This window comes from Bos taurus, chromosome 26 (genome assembly GCF_002263795.3).
Source record: "Bos taurus isolate L1 Dominette 01449 registration number 42190680 breed Hereford chromosome 26, ARS-UCD2.0, whole genome shotgun sequence".
NCBI classification, from domain to species: Eukaryota; Metazoa; Chordata; class Mammalia; order Artiodactyla; family Bovidae; genus Bos; species Bos taurus.
The window spans coordinates 5303543-5328907 of NC_037353.1; the positions used below are offsets into that span (position 1 = coordinate 5303543).

Consider the following 25365-nt stretch of genomic DNA (forward strand, 5'->3'; position numbering starts at 1 on the left):
TTCCCCCCTCTGGTACCACTCCAGATTAGATTGAGGCAGAGAAAGGAATAACATGAGGGGAACCACTGACAATTTTCTATAACCTAGCTTTTTATTCTCTCATTGGATGTATTTAAATTCAGATGTACTATGTAATAATAATCTTAAAGGCATGGGTTTCTGTGATATGGCTCTTAATTTCCATAATACAAATAAGTAAACTGTTTCAGAGTGAATTCTAAAATGTTTCCAAGTCATCTTACTGCTTAACTCTGGACTCCAATCTATCATACCATTAAAATAATTTATGATGCTGCACCAATTATAACAGCCTCCTTCCTTGAACAAAGATCACAAGCAGATAGTATATTAATGTCCTAAACTCAAATCCATATTCTCTCATATGCCAAGTATAAGAACCTGAAAAAGTTTCTTAGCTTTTTTGCAGTATTCTCACCTGTAAAATAAGGACAATAATAACTATCTTGTTGGGTTTTTGTAAGAACTAAAAGATAGAAAAAATGTAAAGCTAACCATATCCAGGAGAATTCTCTTAAGGAGAGTTAAACATAAAAATGAAAATATGAACCGCATCTCTGAGTATAAAGATAGAAATAGATCATTATTAGCTTGGATCAGGACAATCATAGCTCTGGAACTGATTATTTTATTTGAAGGCAATGAACAATTGGTGGCTCAGATGGTAAACAATCTGCCTGCAATTGGTTCAATCCCTGGGCTGGGAAGATACCCTGCAGAAGGGACTGGCTACCCACTCCAGTACTCTTGCCTGGAGAATTCTAAGGACAGAGGAGCCTGGCAGGCTACACATCATGGGGTCGCAAAGAGTCAGACATGATTGAGTGACTAACACACACATATGCTTTATTATATTCTGTTAAACAAGGAGTTTTTAATCTAATGAAGACAGTACAGATATTGGCTTGTGTTGGAGACTGAGATGCACTACTCAGGTTCCCCTTCAAGAAAAGACATTCTGACTTCTGAAAGTGATGTAAGAAGATGTCCTTCAGCTGCCAGACACTTCCCAGAATATTTCAGTTTGCACAGAGAAGGGTCACACCTTTCTCACTGTAGCCCACTGACTGATGGCCAAGTGCAAAAACCTTCTCATTTTGACCCAATCTGGAATAACTCAAACATGCAGCGCCAATTCCAGAGCTCCTTCTGGAATTGGCCAAAACTGTTGTTGATCCTGTACAGTTAGATTTTTCTCTTAATACAATCCTGCTTCTGTCTCTGCTTTTCACATGCATGGATCTGATCTGATTCCTGTCCCACTGTCTCCTTCACAGGGAGGCCAGTTTGCAAGCAAAACCCTTATATAGCACAATATTTTCCCTCAAGCCATGAAAGAATCAAAGATAGGAGGCTTTTTTTGGTAATTTTTAATCTAGATTTAGTCTACAAAATAAATAAATAAAGGCAGGCAATATTTCTTTGGCTTGTTTTCTCCCTATTCAGTTTATGATATCTCAGAAGGATTCGTTCATTGGGATTCTGAAACCCAGGCCTCGAAATATTCCCTGTAGGTATCATAACTCATGATGTGGATATACAGAAAATATAGTCTCTTTTTCACTGTCATATTCCTTCTACCTCAACATTTTTATAGAGAGTTCTTCTGAGCCTACAGTCTTCTCTAATGGTTTTACGACTCTTCGGTATCATACTTATCCAAGTCTGCACAGACAGATTTTGTCAAAATCAATTAGTCTTTATGAAAGTAGCAAGAATAATGCTTCCTCTGGGCAAACCAAATCAAAGTGTTCGCACCTGTCATGTTGGAGGGTAGTTTCAGTCTCCAAGTCTTTAGATTTTAAGTTTGAAAAAAGTCAATAACTTTCTTCTTTATTATCTGCAAAGATTCTTGGTAGATATAGAGTTTCGATTTCTCAGAATAATATGCTTCATTTTAACTCCTGATTTATATCTGTTTTTTTTAATATAAGACTCCACTTCTTTTATTGACTAGACCACTTCTAACCATCAAAAGAATTTAATAGAATAAATGCCATTGTATTAAGGGAAATTTTATGCTAGACTGGGCAATAAGAAAATTTCACTTTTGAGGATGTGCTAACAATTAAAAAATGTATATCCAAAATAAGTTTTGAGTAAGCTCCGGGAGTTGGTGTTGGGCAGGGAAGCCTGGAGTGCTGCAAACCATGGGGTCACAAAGAGTCAGACACAACTGAGCGACTGAACTGAACTGAAGAGAAGCTTTTTCCCCACTATATATATATTTTTTTAATTTCCCATTGGGCTTATTTTGTCTCACTTAACCAGAAAAACTTAAAAAATGTTGATAAAATATCTGGATCTTTTATAAATCTATAACTTTAAAAAAATCTATGCATATTTCTAACGTTAAAGTGAATAGCAGTGCCATTTTGCACCAGAATTTAAGGAAACAAACAAAAAGCACCTTGCAGAATGCCTGCCTTGTGATGATCATCCTAAAATAGTGACCACCTGTTTACACAGTCAGTGACATACGTAGGGATGTACTCTGAAAGTGAATTGGAAGGAAATCAACTAAAAAAGGAAGAGCAAGCAGAATATAAATTCAAAATTACTGATTTGAAAGAAAATTCTACATTTTTGACATCTCAGTTCTTTTCCCAGGCCCATGAATCAGACCTCGGGAGTAAAAATGGAATGATAAGTTACTTCTTCCAATTAATTTTATTTCACTAATTTAAAGGAATATGTTAGACAGAACAGTAAATGTAATCTTCTGTTACTTCAGTGCATTGTTGGCACAGGAATGAACATAAAACATGTATTTCCAGGTCAACCAATTTGATGACATCTCAGATTGAGGCAATGGAATGTAACTAAAAACTGTTACATTTTAAGCTCACCTCAAGGGATAAGGGCTGATAGGATAAAACCAAAAGTTCAAAATCTGTATCTTTCTCTACCTCAGTGACTTTATCAAGGTCGGTAACTATGATAAGATTGCAATAATATGTTTAAAATGGAGAAAGCCCTTTTAATTTTATGGTTGTCATTTGGGAAGCAGTATGTGCTTATATCAAACCCAAAGTATTATTCACAGTATTTGAGCTCTAGGAGATACTTTTCTCTTATTTTGGAGAAGGAAATGGCAACCCACTCCAGTATTCTTGCCTGGATAATTCCATGAACAGAGGAGTCTAGCAGGCTAGAGGCCATGGGATCCCAAAGAGTCAGACATGACTGTGAGACTAACACTTTCTCTTATTAAATGGATGTCATATTGGCCAAAGGCCTTGTTCATTTCTTTTGTCTTAGATATGTATCTGATAATCTAATATTTGAATATTCTCCATAAAATACAATAATGGAGAATTTCACAGAATTTCACAGAAAATTCAACTGGCTGTCACATTTTTTTCCCACTTCAGTTACAATTTTCTTCTGCCATTGATACAAGCAAATAATTTGTGAGACCTATAACAGGAAATGTTCTGTGATAGATAGAAGGACAATACTTAGGGCATAGATTATTCTTAGCTCTTTAGAGAAATATATGTGAATGCTTCTGTTTAATATAAAAGAATATTGTGTAAAAATAAAATTAAAATTTGGGATTAGCAGGGAGGATGATCTGATAAGCAAGTATCACATCTTTAATAAGCATAGAGGAAACTGTTTAAAATTTACAAAAAAGAAAATAATAGTGTCAGAACTTGACAGACAAGGTGAGCACAACTATATGAGAAATGCCTGAGTCAAGCAGAATATATAAAATGCAATCTATGACAATAATAGTTTTCTTTTACTTCATACTTAAAAACTGATGACTGTTGACTACTGCTCTAGAGATGCCCTGAAAGAGTTATCCTGCATGAGAGTTTGGACAAATGTTTTAGAAAGGGATGCCATTATAATGAGTGTTGAGGAATAATGTTTACACTACAGTGTTTATTTATGCTATATTGGGAAGTTAGAGAAGACTTTCTTTTGACTATTCAATATTAACTGGGACATATTACCCCCCAAATGGAAAAAAATCAGTTTTTGAGAGGCAAAAATATATTATTTATATATGAAACACAGATAAACACATACATAAACATATATAATAAATCTGTGGTAATAAAATTTCATTGGGGTACAACTAGGAAGAAAAAAAATATCTAAAAGTCCTCTTTAAGTGGGTTATAGTGAAAAAAGTTTAAGCAACAATGGAACAGAGTATTAGAAAATAAAACTATTTAATTCCACGAAAAATGGAAGGTATACTAGAACACTGTTAAACTGAACTGAAAACAAATTTTCTTATGGGATTCTAGATGACTTGAAGTAAAAGAAAGCAGTAAAACAAAAGCATAAGGACAAAATTCTGGAATAAACAATTATTGATGTGATTACTCAATTCACATATCAAAAGGAATGCTTGTGTTTTCCTTTTTTAAAAAAAGAGTATACATACTACATGAAAGTTTATTTTGTTCATGTGATTGAGTGCTTGGGGAAGGAATGATATGTTAAAGGCGGCATCATGGAAATAGCTTCAGATGAAATACTTGCAGAAAACGTGTATCTACTGTCTGTCAACGCAAAGAACCTGCATGGCTCAGATATGAACAAGCTAGCCTGCTCTGAAAAAACTCTTAATTTCATGAGGGCCGTAAAAAATGTAATAACACCTTCAGTAAAGGAGCAGTGTGCTATAGGAGCATAGTGATAAGACTTTTAACTTAGATGTTTCTGAGTGTAGTGACAGGTGGGCTGAAGAATAACCAGTTTGTGAAGTAGGGGGAGGACTTCAAGCTAGAAAAAGCAGGGAACAGACAGCATAGTTAGTTTGGCAGAATACACTTAGATTTAGGGTTTAGAACATGTTTGTCCATAGAAAAGATATGGGACTGAAGATGTTGGAGAAGTAAAGTAAGAGGAGCTGAGGAAACACAAAATGCAATTTTAATTTTATGTGACCTTGCACCATCAATGAAATGATGTTATATTGGACTGCAAGGAGATCCAACCAGTCCATTCTAGAGATCAGTCCTGGGTGTTCTTTGGAAGGAATAATGCTAAAGCTGAAACTCCAGTACTTTGGCCACCTCATGCAAAGAGTTGACTCACTGGAAAAGACTCTGATGCTGGGAGGGATTGGGGGCAGGAGGAGAAGGGGATGACAGAGGATGAGATGGCTGGATGGCATCACTGACTCGATGGACATGAGTCTGAGTGAACTCCAGGAGTTGGTGATGGACAGGGAGGCCTGGCGTGCTGCGATTCATGGGGTCACAAAGAGTCGGACATGACTGAGCGACTGAACTGAACTGAACCAAACACCAAACCCACAGTACAAATTTATCAATTGCAAATAAGTAGGCTGCTACTGCTACTGCTACTGCTAAGTCACTTCAGTCGTGTCTGACTCTGTGCGACCCCATAGACGGCAGCCCACCAAGCTTCCCCGTCCCTGGGATTCTCCAGGCAAGAATACTGGAGTGGATTGCCATTGCCTTCCCCAATGCATGAAAGTGAAAAGTGAAAGTGAAGTCGCTTAGTCCTACCGACTCTTAGCGACCCCATGGACTGCAGCCTACCAGGCTCCTCCTTCCATGGGATTTTCCAGGCAAGAGTACTGGAGTGGGATGCCGTTGCCTTCTCCAAATAAGTAGGCTAGGAAAATATAAAAATCACTGAATGAGTCATCCCAAATTTTCCCATGCCCTTCTAGTATAATAGGGGATATATAATATATATATATATTATATATAAAATAAATAATATACTTATTATATATAAATAATATATGCAAAGATATATATATATCTTCTAGTATAATAAGGGATATGTATTGGGGTATATATAATAATATTTGATAGAAAATACATGTAAAATAGATAAATATGAATTTTATATATATATATATATATATATATATATATATGATGAATGAGCACGTAAAAACTGTAGTACAGGGCTACATGGCTTTTTCCTAATACTTACTTAGTAAACCACTTGGAGTTAATTTACATTCAAACATTAAGAGAACTTTAGACTATGTTGTAACAGCTTAAACTGGTTTGCTTAATTTGACACTTAATTTATTTCATTAAGTATAACCGAAATCAAGGAAGGCATGTTATTTGCGTGTACTTGCTGTCTAGAGCTTTTGCTTCCCTTCCTTATTCCTATCCTTGCACCAACTTCCCACTTCTCATGTTGCTGCTGCTGCTAAGTCACTTCAGTCGTGTCCAACTCTGCGACCCCATAGACGGCAGCCCACCAGGCTCCCCGGTCCCTGGGATTCTCCAGGCAAGAACACTGGAGTGGGTTGCCATTTCCTTCCCCAATGCATGAAAGTGAAAAATGAACATGAAGATGCTCAGTCGTGTCCGACTCTTAGTGACCCCATGGATTGCAGCCTACCAGGCTCCTCCGTCCATGGGATTTTCCAGGCAAGAGTACTGGAGTGGGGTGCCATTGCCTTCTCCACCCACTTTTCATACATTGTCACAATTTCTGTTACCAAATATTTCACAGGTTTTTTTCCCTATTAATGCCTCTTATTATGTAAAAATGGATGAACATGACTTTTAGGCCTAATATTTAATTGCACAACATAGAGGTATAGAAAGTAGTTTGTGCTGAGTGCAAAAGGGATCAGAAGGCTGGATGGAAAGAAGAGGTTCCCAGAAAGAAGCTGAGTGAAACTGGAGGTATATTTTGAAGAATTAAATAGGATTTAAAAACAAATGCCTAGAAGTGAAAGTAAGAGGGAGCATTGTGTGTTTGAAGGACAACAAGGCAGGTAGACTGTTTTTTTTGGCTCTGCTGGACCTTTTTGTTGTGCTTCCTGGGCTTTCTACAGTGGCTTGAGGGAGTTTCTCTAGTTCTCTTAAACTAGAGCACACGGGGCAGCACACAGGGTTCTCTTGTGGAGCACAGACTCTAGAGCATGTGGGCTCTCTACTTGTGGCGCATGGGCTCTCTAGTTGCAACACATGGGCTTAGTTGCCCCACAGCACATGGGCTCTTAGCTCCCCAACCAGGAATTGAACCTGCGTCTCCTACATTGAAAGGTAGATTTCTAACCACTGGACTACTAGACTCTACTATCGTTCCCAGGTTTTTGCTGCCCCACACTCCAAAAGGATGTTACTTCCCCATCTTATGACATCACCAATGATGATGTAAGATTTGTAGGTGATATGTTCCACATTGAAGCAGAAGCATTAAGAGCTGTGGCTTTATTATCTTTCCCCCGCCCTTGGTCATATGGATGTACATATGTATGTGTGCATGCTCAGTCATGTCTGACTCTTGCAACCCCATGGTCTGTAGCCCATCAGGCTCCTCTGTCCATGGAAATTTCCAGGCAAGAATGCTGCAGTGGGTGTCCATTTACTTCTTCAGGGGCTCTTTCCAACCCAGGGATCAAACCTGCATCTCCTGCCTTGGCAGGCAGATTCTTTACCACTGCAACCTGGGAAGCCCAGTCACATGAGTGACATGTTCCAATAAAGCCTGCTCCTTCAGACTCCTTCCTTGAGTAAAGACAGAAGAGCTACATGGAATCCATGGTAGATACTGCATGGATGAGAAATAAACATCAGTGAGAGCAAACCGCTGAGATTTTGGAGTTATTTAAGAGCTGTCTGACATAATAAATAAACTCTTTTGATTAAAACATAGAGTTTACATCAGAGAGTTAGTTCTGAGAGGTTAGTGTATAAGTATAGGTTAGAAAAAGATCACATAGAGCCTTCAATGTTATAATAAAATGTAATTTATTATGTAAACTAGAAATGATTGTTTTGGCTATTATTAGTGAATTCAACAAAATTTTCATTTAAGGCACATACTGCTTCATAAGAAGCAGTCCTCATGAAGTATTTATTCAGCAAATATTCACGGAACCTTAATACAGAAAAGGCATTAGAAGTTAAACTGGGAGCAATGCATTTTTCGTGTCCTCAATTTGCAGGAAGTATAGTGTAGAAGAGAAGCAGGTGAGCAAGCAGCTACATTATATTGTTGAACTAAATAAAAACAAAATGGCAAGGAGTGTTAGTGGAAGGACAATGTCTTGATTTGGGGAAACCAGGAAAGGCATCCTAGAAAAATGTCCAAGCCAGGAAAGACAGTTTAGTAGAGGTTTGCTCCTTGGTAGAATAGAAAGAATTTAAGATCACTAAAAAAATACGTAGCTTTGGAGAAAAATACGGGCAGCTGTCAAAACTTTTATGCGGGGAAATACTGTTTACTGAGTTCTCTGGGTAGAATTTATCTTTCAGATTTGGAAGGATGGTCTGAGTAGTTATAACAAGTTAAGAAATGTTTAGTGTGAAATAATTCTTAGATCCCTTTCAGCTCTCACTATAATGATTTTAAGAGCCTCACAACTTATGATCAGTTCCTGACCACTCACCTGTTGACATACATTTGTTTCCCAACCCATGATGAAAGTACTTTAAAATGCAAGTGGAAGTTACCTTCTCTTCTGCTTTCAAATGTTATACATTTTTGATTTTTCAAAAATTCAGTATTTTTCTCAGTCCAGATGTAGCAAACATTTCTCAATGTGACAATATCCATAAAAATATCAGGTGTAATTTTTCATAGAAATTTCTCTATCATATGTCTAATACTACCTGAATTTACACCTCAAATGTCTTAAATCTTCATTATTGTTTCTTGTAATAACTAAAGTGCTCTTTCCTTTTTGTTGTATATCATTTCATCATACAAGCTTTCCTCATATTTTTATTTGTTACACTAAAAACACAACATGGACAGGTTTTAAGATTTTTCACATATTATTTCTATAATTAATACAGGCACCCCAATTCTCAGATCTTGACAAAAACAAAGTAATGGAACTTAATAGACACACTGCTCCTCCTGCTGTTGAAGCTTAATCACTTCAATCGTGTCCGATTCTGTGTGACCCTATGGACTGTAACCAACCAGGCTTCTCTGTCCATGGTATTCTCCAGGCAAAAATACTGGAGTAGGTTGCCATTTCCTTCTACAGGGGATCTTTCCAACCCTGGGATCGAACCCAGGTCTCCTGCATTACACACTGTAGGCAGATTTTTTACTGTAGAGCCACAAAAGAGGCCAATAGACTTACTGCCAGGTTAAATGTGATCTTAAGGAAAATGAAGTGTATATATAAACCAAATAAAATTAGACTAATTTATTCTATTTTTTTTTAATTTTAAGAACTTTATACAAAAAATGAGCTTTTTAATAGCTTCTAATTAGATGTTGAAAACCTCAGTAAACATACCTAATTTTTAACTGATTACTTAATGTGATCTAAGCATGCTATTAAATTAGTTCAATCCTCATAGTAGGTAGTTAAGTAAATACTATCATCATACTTTTACAAATTAAGTATGGAAGCTTAAAGTGACTGACTCACCCAAGGACATAGAATTAGTATGGGAAAGAGCTGGGCTTTTAACCTAGTGCTTAAGCCCTTAAGCAATCTCTAGTTTACATATGGGTTTTCTAGACTCCTAAGGATTAAATATGTGACAGTTACAGTATTAAAAACAAAAACAAAAACAAACAAAAAAAAACTATTTACTCTCGTTATATTTTTAGTGATTTGAGCTCATGTACACTTGTTACCTTATAGCCAGTAAGTCTATTTGCCATTGTTCAATAATGAATAGGTATGGAAAGAGGGAATATTTGCCAGTATCATGAGTCAGTAAATTGCTTTTCCCCTTTTACACTGATAATCACATCCCTTGAAATAACTCAGCTTCTTTAAAGAAATAAAGATAACAACCATTTTATGTCTTTTTGAAGTTGATAGATAATTTTAAAAATGTACTTCCATTAGTAATGTCATTAAGGATGCACTGCCCAACTTCTGACCTCCCTGCTCAACAACTTTTATGGCTCCCACTTCAAAGTGAGAGAGGAGTGCACAGACTCAAAAATTGCTGTGAAGGACAAGCAAAAACTAGAGTGAAGCTCCCTCTCAGTTTTGCACTGGGCTGATAAGGTGCTACATGGCAGTTCACACCTTTCTCATAGCTATATTTTCTGTTTGTCCTCAAAGTTCTTTATATAGACCTGAATTTTATGAAAATAAACAGAAATCATTTATCTAAATAATCCAAATGGGTATGAATATAAAACATTTTAAATAAGAATGAATCATTGAAAATGCATAAGTAATCTACGCAGGGAGTTTTCAATGGAAGGAGGGCAGGCCTCATGCTCTCCTTTAAGGTCTTGTCCCAGTATATTCTACCCATAAAGGCATGCTTTTACATCTCTACAGAATTTGTAATTCTTGGTGTAGGTATCCCAGTAATGGGTTTCCACCTTTATCGATTAGAAAGCATATATAATAGACTTCTCTAAAATATAATTAGGTAGCAAAAGGCGTAGATATAATGTGTAAGAAATATATTTTCCAGCTTCCTTTTAAAATGATGTACTATAAAATAGTATAGTCAATAAAAGCCCTTGTGCATGATGTGTTGTCCTTATTAAGCAATTATTTGGCTGACTGCAATGTTAACTGGCTGACTCAACTTTGACTTCAGTGATTAAGGCTATTCAAAAGTTTTCCTAGCATACGTTCACAGTTTTGTCCAGTGAAATCTTTATTCGACTACAGACAATCAGCCGATGTCCCAGCAATATGCATGCACAGATAAGTAGCCGCAAATCAGGTCCCATAGGAAGGTGTATATTACAAAATGTGTTAACCATGGAGAGATGATTAAAAAGTTGCAGCTATTACTGTTTATTGCTTTGATGTAGTACAAGATGAAGAGAGATGTGTGATATTTCTTGTTAACAATTTTAATTAACTTTTAATTGATTTCTAGGAAGATGAATGGTTTCATTATAGCATCACACATTGAGTTCCTTGGTTAGATTTAAACATCAATGCAGACTTCTTGACAATATTGCTGATAATAGGGAATTTTATGTTTGGTTACCTTTTCTAACATCTACATACTCATCTATAATAGTAAATAAATGAAACTACTTAGCTTAGCCATCCATATTATTTAACTTCCATGACCTTATTTATGCTTCTCAATTAATTAGGAGTCAGAAAAGGAAGCAAATAATTCTGCATTTTATAAGTGTTCAAGTTCCTTTACCTCTATTAGATGTGTTACTCAGTTACTTTAAATTTTTTAGAGCATTTTCTTATTGACTGTTGGTCTTCTATATCATGAGCATAAAATATACTTCTTTTTATAGAAACTAGTCCTTCAGTGAGTTAAGTTGTAAATGTGGGTCAGAATGTGTGTGTATGTGTGCTTGACTTTGAATGTTATTATTAACATTTTATACACAAGCTGATGAAATTATAAAGTCCTATTAATAAAAATGCTTCATCTAATATTTATTTTTAGTATCCTTATTGAATATGTGTTAGATATTTTCTCTCGACAAATTATCCCACTATAAGATAAGGATTTCTGCAAATTTGAAAAATTCAATAAAGAGTTATGAGATGTGCTTCTCTTCTCAAAGGAGTTACGGTTGTGGGGAATAGGTGTAAATAATAAGTAATGTGAAGAAGTATTTGTCAAGCCTAGAATTCTGATGTACAAAATGATCTATCTCTAAATACTAGACATTTTCATGGGAGACATTGAACTGGGGTTGGAATTTGAAGACTGGATTAAGGATTGGAATTTCAGAAGTGAATAAAGAATCATCATGGCAAGTCTTGAAGGAAATGTCAAAAAGTGTATTCTGAGTCTTAAGGAAATGTAGAAAATTGATTAGACTTGAGAAGAAAGTTTATACAGGACAGTAAATAGTAAGAGAAGACTGAAAATGTAGGTTGAAATTAACTCATGCATACGAGTCTGGCCTTCTTTCTGTAGTTCAGTCAACACGTTGAAAAGATTTCTGTTACTTGGGATTTTTAAATCTGGTACATACATTACTCCTCTTGAGAACTTTGCCTTCCTCATTGAAATATTAATGGCACATGAAAAGTTCAGAAGTAATGAAAACTTAAAAATTTTTCTTTAATCCCAATTTCCCTAATTTATTTATTTCAACAAAGACCTCCCTTGCTCTCTCCATCTCTCCTCACTTTTTCCCTTAGAAAAATCCTGGCATCAAGCTAACATTCCATGAAATGTAGCACCTAGAGTTAGTTTACCAAAGCCATAACAAAAATTCAATATTTTCTTCTCCATCCATGGCCTTCTGTATCAATTTAAGCCATTAAAAAATCTCTCTTTGAACCTCTTGAAAGCATATTTGTTTTATTATCTTTTATTTGCCATTTATTGTTTTATTGTGGACTCTATTAAGGACCCCAACATGGTAGAAAGTGGGAACCTCTAGTTCTATAAATTTAAGATGGTTATTTTCAAGTGATCGATCATGGGGAACAAACAGTATAAAGTGGAAATATTATGTGAAAATATCATGGACAGATTATTAAAAAGAGGCCTTATTCCCAGTGTTACTCAGTGAATTACAACAGTATTTAATAAACTATATGTCCCTCAAGATGTTAGTAAGTATTTTTCTAAACAAATAACAATGAAAAAAATCTATGATTAAATTTGTTTGGAAACTGTGGTGTTGATATTTCCTGGGATTTGGAAGTATCAATAGATAACATCCTACACCTTTCCCAGGTTCAAAATAATTCAGAGAGAGACATGAAATTCTGGCAGATAGAATTCTCATATTGAGGGGGAAGAGGTTTAGTAATGAGAACCAAATAGGTTAGTAAATGCTACCCCCACAATTAAATTTAACTACACAGCCTCAGACAGAACTGAAATTGTAGGTCTTATTCTTAGGGAAAGAGCTCATAAGAGCAAAACAAGTAACTCATATGACATCCTTATAAACATCAGATGTTATGTTAAAAGAAGTCAGTGTGTTTACCCAATTCTTTCTATCAAATTCATCACTCATGAGTGAATAAGGGAGCAGAGAAAAGACGATTTTTTTTACTAAAATGTCTTTCCTCTTGGCAAGTTGAAGCCTGGAGACATTAAGCTACTATTCCACGATCCTTAATAAAAAAGGATCTTTCAATGCAACAGTTCTCTGAACATTGGAAAATTCACAAGGGAATATATGGTTAATGCACTGGCTTGGGAAATACCAACATGATGCAAGCACTGTAGGTGGTTCATTCTGAAATTAACTTTTTTTTTTTTTTTTTTAATCTCAGTCTCTTGTTAAAGCAAATTTCCTTTAACAATCTGCTAGCCCAGTGGTTTTCAAATATGAGTTGAATAATCAAATGTGAGGTCTTTTCCAAGTCATTTGTTACCAATGTAGGTACATATTTGCATGATTCTGATACTAGTTATTGGCTTATATTATCTATGGCAATGACAATTCACTTAAATTTTTATATATTTTATTCAGTGGAACAGACCAATGGCTTTGCAACTAGATTACAGAGAATTATGCAATAACTATCATATATTTTATTCATATTGTAATTGATGATCTGTGCCACATTTGTGAATTTTATCTCTGACATGTGTAATGGTAGGAAAAGAGATTCAAAATTGCTATTCGATTTCACATCTTTTATTTTGTAGTTTTATAGGTATTACCTGATACTTAGCGGGAACACACCAAAGTTAATGATATCAGAAATATGTATAGTGGAAACACTGAAAGTAATAAAAAATTCTACAATGTAGCAATCGTTCTATATATCAAGGTCATTCTCTGTCTTAAACTACATAGGCCCTCTTTGTCATTCTACAAAATATTAAAAATACAAAGCCATTTACTTATCATCATACTCATTTAAGTCATAGCAAAATACTACTTTGTAATTTTTAAAAATGATTCTTTCCAGTTTAGACCTGGATTCAGTAGTTCTACCAAGGTAATCAGAGTCCCAGATGAAATTTTGATAATTCTACAGTCTTTGGTTTGGGATTCTTAATTAAAAGCACAGAGGTTGATAATGGAAGAGATATAAATCAAAGTAGAACCAAGCAACAGATGCATAATGATTAAATATATATTTTAAGAATTATATAGCTATGTATTAATAAGTAGCATAATATCATCTTCATTAAGCTGACTTAAAACTCAACATTCAAAAACCAAAGATCATGGCATCTAGTCCTGTCACTTCATGGCAAATAGATGGGGAAAAAATGGAAACAGTGACAGACTTCTTTTTCTTGGGCTCCAAAATCACTGCAGTTGGTGACTGCAGCTACAACATTCAAAAACACTTGCTCCTTGGAAGAAAAGCTATCACAAACCTAGACAGTGTATTAAAAATTAGAGAAATCACTTTTCCAACAAAAGTCTGTATAGTCAAAGCTATGGTTTTTTCAGTAGTCATGTGTGGATGTGAGAGTTGGACCATAAAGAAGACTAAGAGTCAAAGAATAGATGCTTTTGAACTGTGATGTTGGAGAAAACTCGTGAAAATCATTTGGATAGCAAGGAGATCAAACCAGTCAATCCTAGAGGAAGTCAATCATGAATATTCATTGGAAGGACTGATGCCGAAGCTGAAGTTCCAATACTTTGGCCACTTGATGCAAAGAGCCAACTCATTGGACAAGACTGTGATGCTGGGAAAGATTGAAGACAGGAGGAGAAGGGAGCAACAGAGATGTCTGGATAGTATCATTGATTCAATGGACATGACTTTGAGCAAACTCTGGGAGATAGTGAAGGACAGGGAAGCCTGGTGTGCTGCAGTCCATGGGGTTGCAAAGAGTCGGACATGACTGACTGAACAATGAACAACAACAGTAATATCTTTATTTATATATGTTAATAAATGCAATTCATATGTGTATCCTAGAAATAAATATAGAATTTAAAAGTATCAAATATGATATAAGGTGATTCAGAGAAGACTGCTTTGATAAAGTGATGTTTAAATTGACTTTTGAAAGATGAGCAGGCATTAGCCTGGCAAATAATAGCAGAAGTCCCCACTAGGCAGAAGCTTTAGAGAAATTTGGGGGTTGGAGAGATTTGCATTATTCCAGAACATAGTGAAAGTAGCATTCAGTAGATGACGTCTTGACGATGTTAACTGTTTGAATGCTGCTGAACACAGTTGAAATCATTAAAGGATATTAAGAGAAATAATGTCATTTATCTTTTATAGAAGACCTCTCTGAAATGAAATAACAGAAAAAGAAAATAATTAACAAGTAATCTAGTAATCTAAGCCACAGTTGATGATAATTTGAAGCAAAGAAGTTAGGATTGAGATACTGTATAAAGGTGTAAACAGCATATTACAAATAGAATAGTAATTTTCTCTGTAAATTCCATGATATCTTGGACTTGTTATCTAATACACCATTGTAACTTGAATCTGAGACTCATACATCATATTAAATATGCTTTTCTGAAATTATTGAATAAATGAAGCACAGAACATAGGAGGAGATCTCTGGAATATCCTCTTTGTTTTTATGTAATCTATTGGGTCAGTGGAAGAATCATTTACTGATATAAGGGAATTAGAGATGAAAAAGATTTGGGCAAGTGTTTAGTTAAGGACATGTTAAATTTTTGATTCTAGAGCAGACAGAATTATGATTCCCAACACATCCCATGTGTGAATATGTTACCTTACATAGCAAAAGAAATTTTGCAGATGTAATGAGGTTTAGGAACTTGAGATGGGAGGATTATCCTAGATATCCAGGTGGACCCACTGTAGTCATCAAAACTGTTGAACAGTGAACAAAGATGGTAGCAGGGTGGACCAGAGAGATAAAATAGAAGGAGAAATTCAGAAAGTGTGAGGGGAACTTAACCCACAGTTGCTAGCTTTGAAGATGGAAAAAGTGTACCATGAGCCAAGATCCAAGGTTTGTGGGTGGTCTTAGAAATTGGGAATAGTCCTTGCATGACAAGTAAAAAGGAAGTGGGGATCTCAGTCCTACAACCTCAAGGAACTGTATTCTGTCAATAACTGGAATGTGCAAAGAAATGTATCTTTGCCTATAACCTCCAGAAAGGAACACAGCCCTATGCATACCTTGATTTTAGCCAGATGAGACACTTGTTGAACTTCTGTTTTATAGAGCTATAAAATAATAAACTTAGATGTGTAAGTCCTAGCAGAGATATCAGTTCAGTAGCTGTAACAGTACGTACTTAACATCCCCTGTCCCTCCACACATATACATACACAGCCACATTAAGCAAATTGAATCATTCTATCAGAATAAATCTTCCAAATATTGGGATAGACAAAAACACACCTTGAGTGAGAATCATTTAAATTACATAAAAACCCCCATGGAAGAAAAGTCACTTAAATGTTTAATACTGTTGATTTAATGAACTAAGGCCTACTGATGTTACCAGGTTTTATTTTTCTATTTAATTAAGCACTGATTTAAGACAAAATAGAGTATTTTTTGTTGGGTTGTTCTTTTGTGGGGGAGTTGACAATATTGTTGTTTATTTGTATTCACTAAGATGACCAGCTTGACTAATTGATCAGTAATTTGTAAGACAAATTCTAGGAAAGATATAAAAGTAGAAGAAAATATGTGTATGTAAGCTCTTTGACTATTTTACAGTATTTTTGTCCTCTTCAGACATTCCTGCAGTTCCTCATCTTTTCTCAGGCTTCAAACTTCAGAAGTAATACCCTCCCAGGGACATTTGTGTTTTGATGAATCAGAGGGACAAATCCTGCTGGAAAGTCTGGCATTCATAGGGTGCACAGTTATAAATTTGACTTTCACATCCTGGGCTTTATCATTTCAAACAAGGCAAAAGTGTTCAGCAAACCCACCCCACTTGCTTCCCCAGTGTTTGTAAAGGTGGATGTACATCTGCTTATATTCTGTTCAAAATACATCATATTCCATCCTAGGCTTTATGAATATTAATTGATTTTTGTGTCCCTCGCTCATAATGCAGCCAAGTCTCTTGTTTTCCTTCCTTTCCTTACCAGCCATTTGGTGCATAGTTATATAACATTTTATGGTTTCCAAGATTTATTCCAATTTGTGTGAGGAACAATGAGATAGAGCTATGTAGTACAAAATGCACAGTATTTGATAATGAGATGTCATAATTTCTATTTCAATTAATTGAGTTTTAGATTATATTAATTCTCATAACACTCCTTTGAAGAATAGCCACTCAAAATTTACTTATTTTATTTAATGCAAAGTTATTTAATATGACTTAAAATTTCAATTGCAAAAGGCTTATTATTGCATCAACAATTCTACTATCATTTAGAGGTTGTATTCTAATATTTAAGAGCCCTTTGCAGTTGCTTTACAGTTACTAAACTTTCACTTCTGTTTGGGGTTTGGAGTATGTCTAGTTTTAAACCTCAGTTGCTTGCATTAATTTATTCTAACATGAATTAATCCCTCAAATATTTATTAAGTAATTTTATGTAGGCATTATACTAAGAATTGAGGCACAGATTGTTATTTCTTGTATGCTGCTGCTGCTGCTAAGTCGCTTCCGTCGTATCCGACTCTGTGCGACCCCATAGACGGCAGCCCACCAGGCTCCTCTGTCCATGGGATTCTCCAGGCAAGAACACTGGAGTGGGTTGCCATTTCCTCCTCCAATGCATGAAAGTGAAAAGTCAAAGTGAAGTCGCTCAGTCGTGTCCGTCTCCTAGCGACCCCATGGACTGCAGCCTACCAGGCTCCTCCGTCCATGGGATTTTCCATAACTCTAAGCAAATTATAAGCCACAGTTTTCTCATTTGTAGAATGGAACCAATGATATTTATTTATAAGAACGTTAGGAAAATTAAATGCAGTAATCTATATCTATCTATATATGGTGCTTCTATATGTATTATAGGTATATAATATATAGCTTGAATTAAAAAATATACAATCAAAAGCTATCACTCAATTATGTTTAAAACTTTTTTAAATTTTAGAGTTAAAAATCTATTAAATAAATGATAATACAGGAAAATTCAGTATTTATGTAATGTGAACTTTCTGTCATAATATAATATTGTTATTGCTACTGATACAAAATAATTTTATGCTCATTTAGAATTAAGAGTAGCATTAAACTATTATAAATTTCTTTTCATGTTCTAGACTTTTGTACCACATTATCATTATCTTTTTACTTTTCTCTCTAAAGAAAAAACAATATTTGGTTAGAAATATGCCATAGGTCTTTAACTGTCCCTTCTAAAAAATTATAACAGAGAGTACTATGTGAATTCCTCTGTTTTTAATTTTGTTTAGGCAGTAGATCCTGATGCTGGAATAAATGGCCAAGTGCACTACAGCTTGGGTAACTTCAACAATCTTTTTCGCATCACATCCAATGGAAGCATTTACACGGCCGTGAAGCTTAACAGAGAAGTCCGGGACTACTATGAACTTGTTGTTGTGGCAACTGATGGAGCAGTACATCCTCGTCATTCAACTCTTACTCTGGCCATCAAGGTTTTGGATATTGATGATAATAGTCCTGTGTTCACCAATTCAACATATACTGTCGTTGTTGAGGAGAACCTGCCAGCTGGGACCACTTTCCTTCAAATAGAGGTGTGTGAAAGAAGCAATTGTTTCATGAATTCTGTATAAAAATTGGTATTTGTATGGGTCTGCCAGACTTCAGTAAAATGCACACACACACACACACACACATGCAGTTAAATTTCAAATGAATGATAAGTAAATTTTAATATATGTATTTCTCAAATATTACATACTCTGTTTTATCTAACAAGCTTATTTTAGAGAGAGAAGGGAGAAAAGTTGCCATTGTAAGAAATTGAATAACACTTCTTAATAGACTTATTATCAATTCACAAAAGTAATGAATGTCAAATATTTATTATAACAATTGGCAATACATAATAATTCCTCACCTTGTACCTCCAAAGTTCCTCAGTATTAAATTTTTATGTGTATTATGTTACATTTATGTTTCTGCTCACACAAATGTCAAATAACTATTTACACACTGTCTGAATATACATGTATCCAGGAATGTACATATATACACATGTATTGTTGCTGCTTAGTCACTAAGTCATGTCTGACTTTTTGTGACCCCATGGACTATAGCCTGCCAGGCTCCTCTATTCATGAGATTTCTCACACAAGAATATTGGACTAGGTTGCTATTTCCTTCTCCAGGAATTCCTCCCAAACCAGGGATTGAACCCTTGTCTCTTTATTGACAGATATTTTCTTTACCACTGAGCCACCTAGGAAGCCGATATACATGCATACACCTATACAAATGTATAGAATCACCCTGTATCTTACAGAAATAGATCGCTATACTTACTATTTTGTAATATTTGTTCACTTTCTATACATAACTGGCATACTTCCAGAAGTCTGTTTCTCCTTTTTATTAGTGTCTTTATATCTAAGCTTCTGTCTTTTAGTTCTCCAATTATTACCAGAAACTCTGGATATTCAGATTCAGTAAGTTAGATTGGCCTAGAAGTCTCCATTTAAGCACCAACCCTTTAATTCTGACATAGGTGTTCTATGAAGTATATTTTAAAAATATAACTCTTTCTCAACCTGCAATCTACAACTTGAATTGTGTTAGCATGAATTTCAAAGCTTGTGTTTTTCCGTGACTCAATTTGATATATGTTTGTTTAGTTCAGTTCAGTTCAGTCTCAGTCGTGTCTGACTCTTTGCGACCCCATGGACTGTAGCCTGCCAGGCTCTGCAGTCCATGGGATTCTCCAGGCAAAATACTGGAGTGGGTTGCCATTTCCTCCTCCAGAGGATCTTGCTGACCCAGGGATTGAACCTGCATTTCTTATGCCTCCCACATTGGCAGGTGGGTTCTCTACCACTAATGCCATCTGGGAAGAAACATTACAACATTACTAAACCTATAAAAGGCAGATGCTGACCAGGGAGAAGGCTGTTATTTTTCCATGTATTCCTCTATTCATTCATTCAACAAGCTTACTGAATGCCAAGTCCTCTGCTAGAGGCCAAGGATTCAAACATCAACAAGACTTCTTGCCTTCATCAAATTTTCAGTCTAGTGTAGCAAGCATACTGCTGCTGCTGCTAAGTCACTTCAGTCGTGTCCGACTCTGTGCGACCCCATAGATGACAGCCCATCAGGCTCCCCGTCCCTGGAATTCTCCAGGCCAAGAATATTTGAGTGGGTTGTCATTTCCTTCTCCAATGCATGAAAGTGAAAAGTGAAAGTGAAGTCTCTCAGTCGTGCCCGACTCTTAGTGACCCCGTGGACTGCAGCCCACCAAGCTCCTCCATCTATGGGATTTTCCAGGCAAGAGTACTAGAGTGGGTTGCCATTGCCTTCTCCGAGAATGTTTTCTTGGGAAAGCTTATTTCTAAGTTGTGAACTGAGGAACAAATAAGAGTTGTTCAAGGGGGAAAAAGAATATTCAAGGCAGTGGAAAAACCTGCTCAAAATCCTGGAGGAGAGGAAAGAGTAAGGGCTTGGAAAATACATGTGTCTGCACCATGTTAAGAAGATTGGAGTTGATCCAAAGTGAAATGGAAAAGAAGAGTTTTTAGGTAGGAAGGTGACATCATAAAAGCTGTGCTTTAACAGTATCTTTCCCATTGTGATGTTGATAATTGTTTGGAGGAGGACAAGGCTGAAGTTCACTTAGGTGTTTGCTGTACTGCATATGCATTCTAGCAAAACCTGACCTTCCCCACTCTGTCTTTGCTCCATTCCATTTCCTACCAGTGTAGGAATATCTGATGTCTCCTGAGTGAAATAATCATCTATAAAGTTTCCATTGAAACCTGCTTTTTCCGTTGTTTTTGTCTGTTTGTTCTCTCTTTGTGTGTATATGTGTGTGTGTGTTTAGTTTTAATAACTGGGCAATTATTTTTTGGAAATGAGAACTTAAAAAAATATTGGAATATAGTTGATTTACAATGTCGTATTAGTTTCTGCTATACAGTAAAGTGAATCAGTTATACATACACATATATCCAACTCCTTCTCTGATTCTTTTCCCGTGTAGGTGATTACAGATATTGAGAAGAATTCCCAGTGCTATACAACAGGTCTTTATTAGTTATTTATTTTATATATAGTAGTGTATATATGTCAACCCCAATCTCCCAATTTACCCCTTCCCATCCTTTGCCAACTGGTAACAACTATAAGTTTGTTTGCTATATCCATGATTCTATTTCTATTTTGTAAATAAGCTCATTTGCACTGTTCTTTAAAAAATTCCACATATAAGAAGTATATGATATTTGTCTTTCTCTAACTCACTTCCCTCAGCATGACAATCTCTAGGTCCATACACATTTCTCTTTTATTTTGGCATTTTCTTTGAGAACCTCCTATCTGGAGGGTAGGTGTTTTGTCTTTATTCATCTTGTGAATATTTAGGATATTATTTTTCATTGTTATACAATTAACAGAGAATAATAAACAATCATTTACAACAATATTTACTTTTTGCTCTTTTTTATTTTAATTTTTTTTTAATTTAAACTTTTTATTTTGTATTGGGATATAGCTGATTAACAATGCTGTGATTCAGATGTTCAGTTTCAGGTGAACAGCAAAAGGACTCAGCCATAAATATACATGTATCCACCCTCCCCTAAACCCCCTCCCATCCAGGCTGGGCACATAACTGAGCAGAGCTGCATGTGCTATACAACAGGTCTTCATTGGTTATCCATATTAAATACAACAGTGTGCACTTGACCTTCCCAAAGTCCCTAACTTCCCCTTCCCCATGGCAACCGTAAGTTCACTTTCTAAGTTTGTGAGTCTCTTTCTGTTTTGTAAGTTCATTTGTATCATTTCTTTTTAGATTTCACATATAAGGGATGACAATATTTCTTTACTGTGGTATGATTTCGTTCATCAGTGATATTTCAGATAAAATAGATACAGTAACAAGACCAACAATGACAAAATCTCTTGAGTCTCGGTATTTGACTTGATCTCTTTCTTTCTCTCCCTCTCCCTCTATCTGGTAAATTACTTTAAAAACTACTTATCCCTGAAACATAACTTTTGATCATCATTCATTCCATGTTGTTCTAGGTCCTGACACATGACCTTCATCAGTCTTGCATTTCTTTATTTTGAAAATGGCAGTGATATAACCATTCTTCTTCTTAACGTGTTACAGGCCAAAGATGTTGACCTCGGAGCAAATGTGTCTTATCGGATAAGAAGTCCAGAAGTGAAGCACTTTTTTGCACTACATCCATTTACGGGAGAACTTTCCCTTTTAAGAAGTTTGGACTATGAGTCGTTTCCAGACCAGGAAGCAAGTATCACTTTTCTAGTGGAGGCCTTTGATATTTATGGAACAATGCCACCGGGCATTGCTACTGTCACAGTGATAGTGAAGGTAAGGGATGTAGATGACTTCCGGCTGCCTACTTTGTTTTCTCTACCTGTAGTTTCTGTTTTGTTTTGTATTTTTTTAATCCATACTGTTGTATAATATTTGGGGGCAGCAATCCATAATTATAAATGGTACCAAAACCAGAATATAAATTTTAAAATAGAAAGTGTTAACAAAGACTTGAGAAATAACTGAATTATTTAACCATTTATAAAAGATAAATTTGAAAGAATCACTAAATAAGAGCTCAAATACTGTTGCTCCCTAGGTCCACCATTAGCCCTGGGACTTCAATCAAGTCATAATTTCTCTAGACTACACAATAGTCCAAATTCCATTGCACCAGAGATAATAACTTCATCCAAACTCTTCAGTTTTAAATAATAAATAAAAAGAGTAAGAGTTCTAAGGCTCTCAGAGCTAGTTTGTTTAGCTTAGTTTGGAACCCAAGACTCTGCAGTGAAATAAGCTTTGGAATAAGATGGAACTGGCGTTAATTTATGGCTCAACACTTTTCAAGTTCTATGACCTTGGGAACTCTCTTAGACTCCCTAGGTTTACCATCTAATTTAATCAAATACCCTGCACCAACTGATTGCCTGGAAGGGTACATCATCCTCAACCTTTAGGGTTTCTTGTGATTTCTAAAGTATGGGTTTAAAATAAGACATGAGGAAAGATTTATTATTTCTCAAATATTAGTGTATATAAAGGTCATCTGAACTAAATAGTAAAATTTCATGTCCCTCTGCTCCTTCCCAGAAGAACACCTTTCTCAGAAGAGCATCTGAGGCATCAGTATATTGGAAATGTACATAGATGATTCTTACACAGTTTGTGTATCAGACGTTGAAAAATGTACTTCAGTTACAAATATACACACAAATGATCCTCAAATTGCTTTACTAAAGGTGTTAGTGTTTAAAAATGACTTCAAATGACCTTTATATCTTTGATGACATAAAAAAGTGCTTTTATAAACATGTTATGTATCTTTTTTTGGTCAGGGGAAAAATGTACATATTTGAAATTATGATATTCACTTATTTTCTCTGGTGCCTTCTCTCTCAAGTTAGATGTGGTTGATAATGGAGAGTTATAATCCATTATAAACTCTAGCTTGGTTGCTGTAATTTCAGCTTAGATATATTCACTTGCATTTTTTTTTTTGATAGAAGTCTTTGGTATCAAAATGAGTCCAAAACTATCATCTGAACAAGCAGGATGTGCACTCAATAAGCCTCATTCTCTATTAGGGACTCACATCTCTTAAAATGTCTTCCACATTCTCTGACCACCCCTTTATTTTAATACATGGAATTCACTCCAGAAGTCAAAATCAGAAGGTGGGAATTGTTGTTCATTGATGGGCTCTTCTTTCTTCAGAAACAGAAGAGTATTGATATAATTTTTATTGCCTCAGTTGCTCTCTAATTTAGAGAAGTCAAACAATTTCATTGGTCAACATTTCCTTACTTATACAGAGTTCCTTCTGGATAATTGTACATTGAAAACAAAACAATATTTAATTCTAGACATTTTTCAGTGACACTTTGTTTTCTTATTCAAGGTTATTTAAACATGATCAAGTTTACTGAACATTTCTCCAAATTCAGACTGACATGTGCTTTCTTTTCACCTAATCACTCAGGATCAGATTATCACAAAGAGAATTGTAAAACTGTATTGTATACCATTGGGACCTATAGAAGTATCATACTTGTTTGTTTTGAAGAGAAGAGTGAAGTATATTTCTCATTTCCCTACAAATGTAAATCTTTCCCAAGCTTGCAAATTTTCTGCTATTGGTCTGTTTGCTTGCAGTACTGACAAGCTATTTAGTTGATAACATAATTGCATGGTATTTGCCAAGAGATATTTCTACACAAAATAGTTACCATGGGGAAACCATGTTGAAGTCATCTCTGAAAATGAGCAAAGACATAATTTCTTTTGTAAAGAAACGGGAAAAAAGAAAGATTCAGTATTTAATATCTAATCCATCAAATTCATTTAAGATTGGAGTGATAATGGAAAAAAATAAAAATTTATTTCAAAGGAAAAATATTTTCACAATAGAAGGAAAATTGAATTTTAACATAGACACCTGCAAAGAGCTTTCTTAGTGTCAAATTTCAAGGATCCAAAACAAAACTAATCATGATCATTTGAACAATATGTATATTTGTTACAAAGGCTTTGCAGAATATTGCTGAAACAAGGTCTTTTGGTTGTATATATATTGAATAAAAATTGAACCTGTGACCATAGTGAATTATAGGATATGGGTAAATCTCTGAAAAATAGGAATAAAATTCTAAATAGTTATAAACATAAAATCCAGAGAAAAACATGCCCTTACAAACTGAGTTATAATAATATAATATAGAAAATACATGGAAATAAAAAATCTGTTTTCTATAGTAAGCAAAAAGCTGAATACAAGCCAGAAAGGTTGAAATACTTAAATGTATATACAATTCTGGATAGCATTAAAAGAAATTTAAAGAACTTGTCCAGGATAAACAGATGACTTAAGTCATTTGCTGATTGTAGTTTTAGATAGAATGTCTTGCACACAAGTAGAAGAGAGAGTGAAGGAGATTCTTCTATGAAGGGAAGAAACTGTATTCACCCCCGGTGTGTTTGCATATAAAAGATGGTACAGGTATGGGAGTAGGCAGGGATAGATGGAAGGACCAGACAAGAATGACCATCTACAAGAGCTGAAGTTATTAGGAAATTCAGTGAGTCTTGGAATATAAAGCTAACATGTTCATGTTTCAGAGTGATTTCTTCCTCTGAGAAGGAAAGAAATGTTCCTATCTCAAAATAATATAGGAGACAGACTTTGTTTTCTTGGGCTCCAAAATCACTGCAGACGGTGACTTCAGCCATGAAATTAAAAGATGCTTGCTCCTTGGAAGAAAATCTATGACCAACTAAACAGCATATTAGAAAGCAGAGACATTACTTTGCTGAAAAAGGTCTGTCTAGTCAAAGCTATGGTTTTTCCAGTAGTTATGTACAGATGTGAGAATTGCACTATAGAGAAAACTGAGCGCTGAAGAATTGAATTGTAG

The 25365-nt window shown here is 35.3% G+C and overlaps 1 protein-coding gene across 1 annotated transcript in view; it reads left to right on the forward strand.

Annotated features, from left to right (window-relative positions):
* Positions 1-25365, forward strand: part of PCDH15 (protocadherin related 15) — a 1060244-nt gene that overhangs the window by 794489 nt on the left and 240390 nt on the right. The window contains exons 19-20 of the mRNA XM_059881970.1: positions 18177-18482; positions 22061-22285. Coding sequence (XP_059737953.1) covers positions 18177-18482; positions 22061-22285 — 531 coding nt within the window. The remainder of the gene's footprint in view (positions 1-18176; positions 18483-22060; positions 22286-25365) is intronic.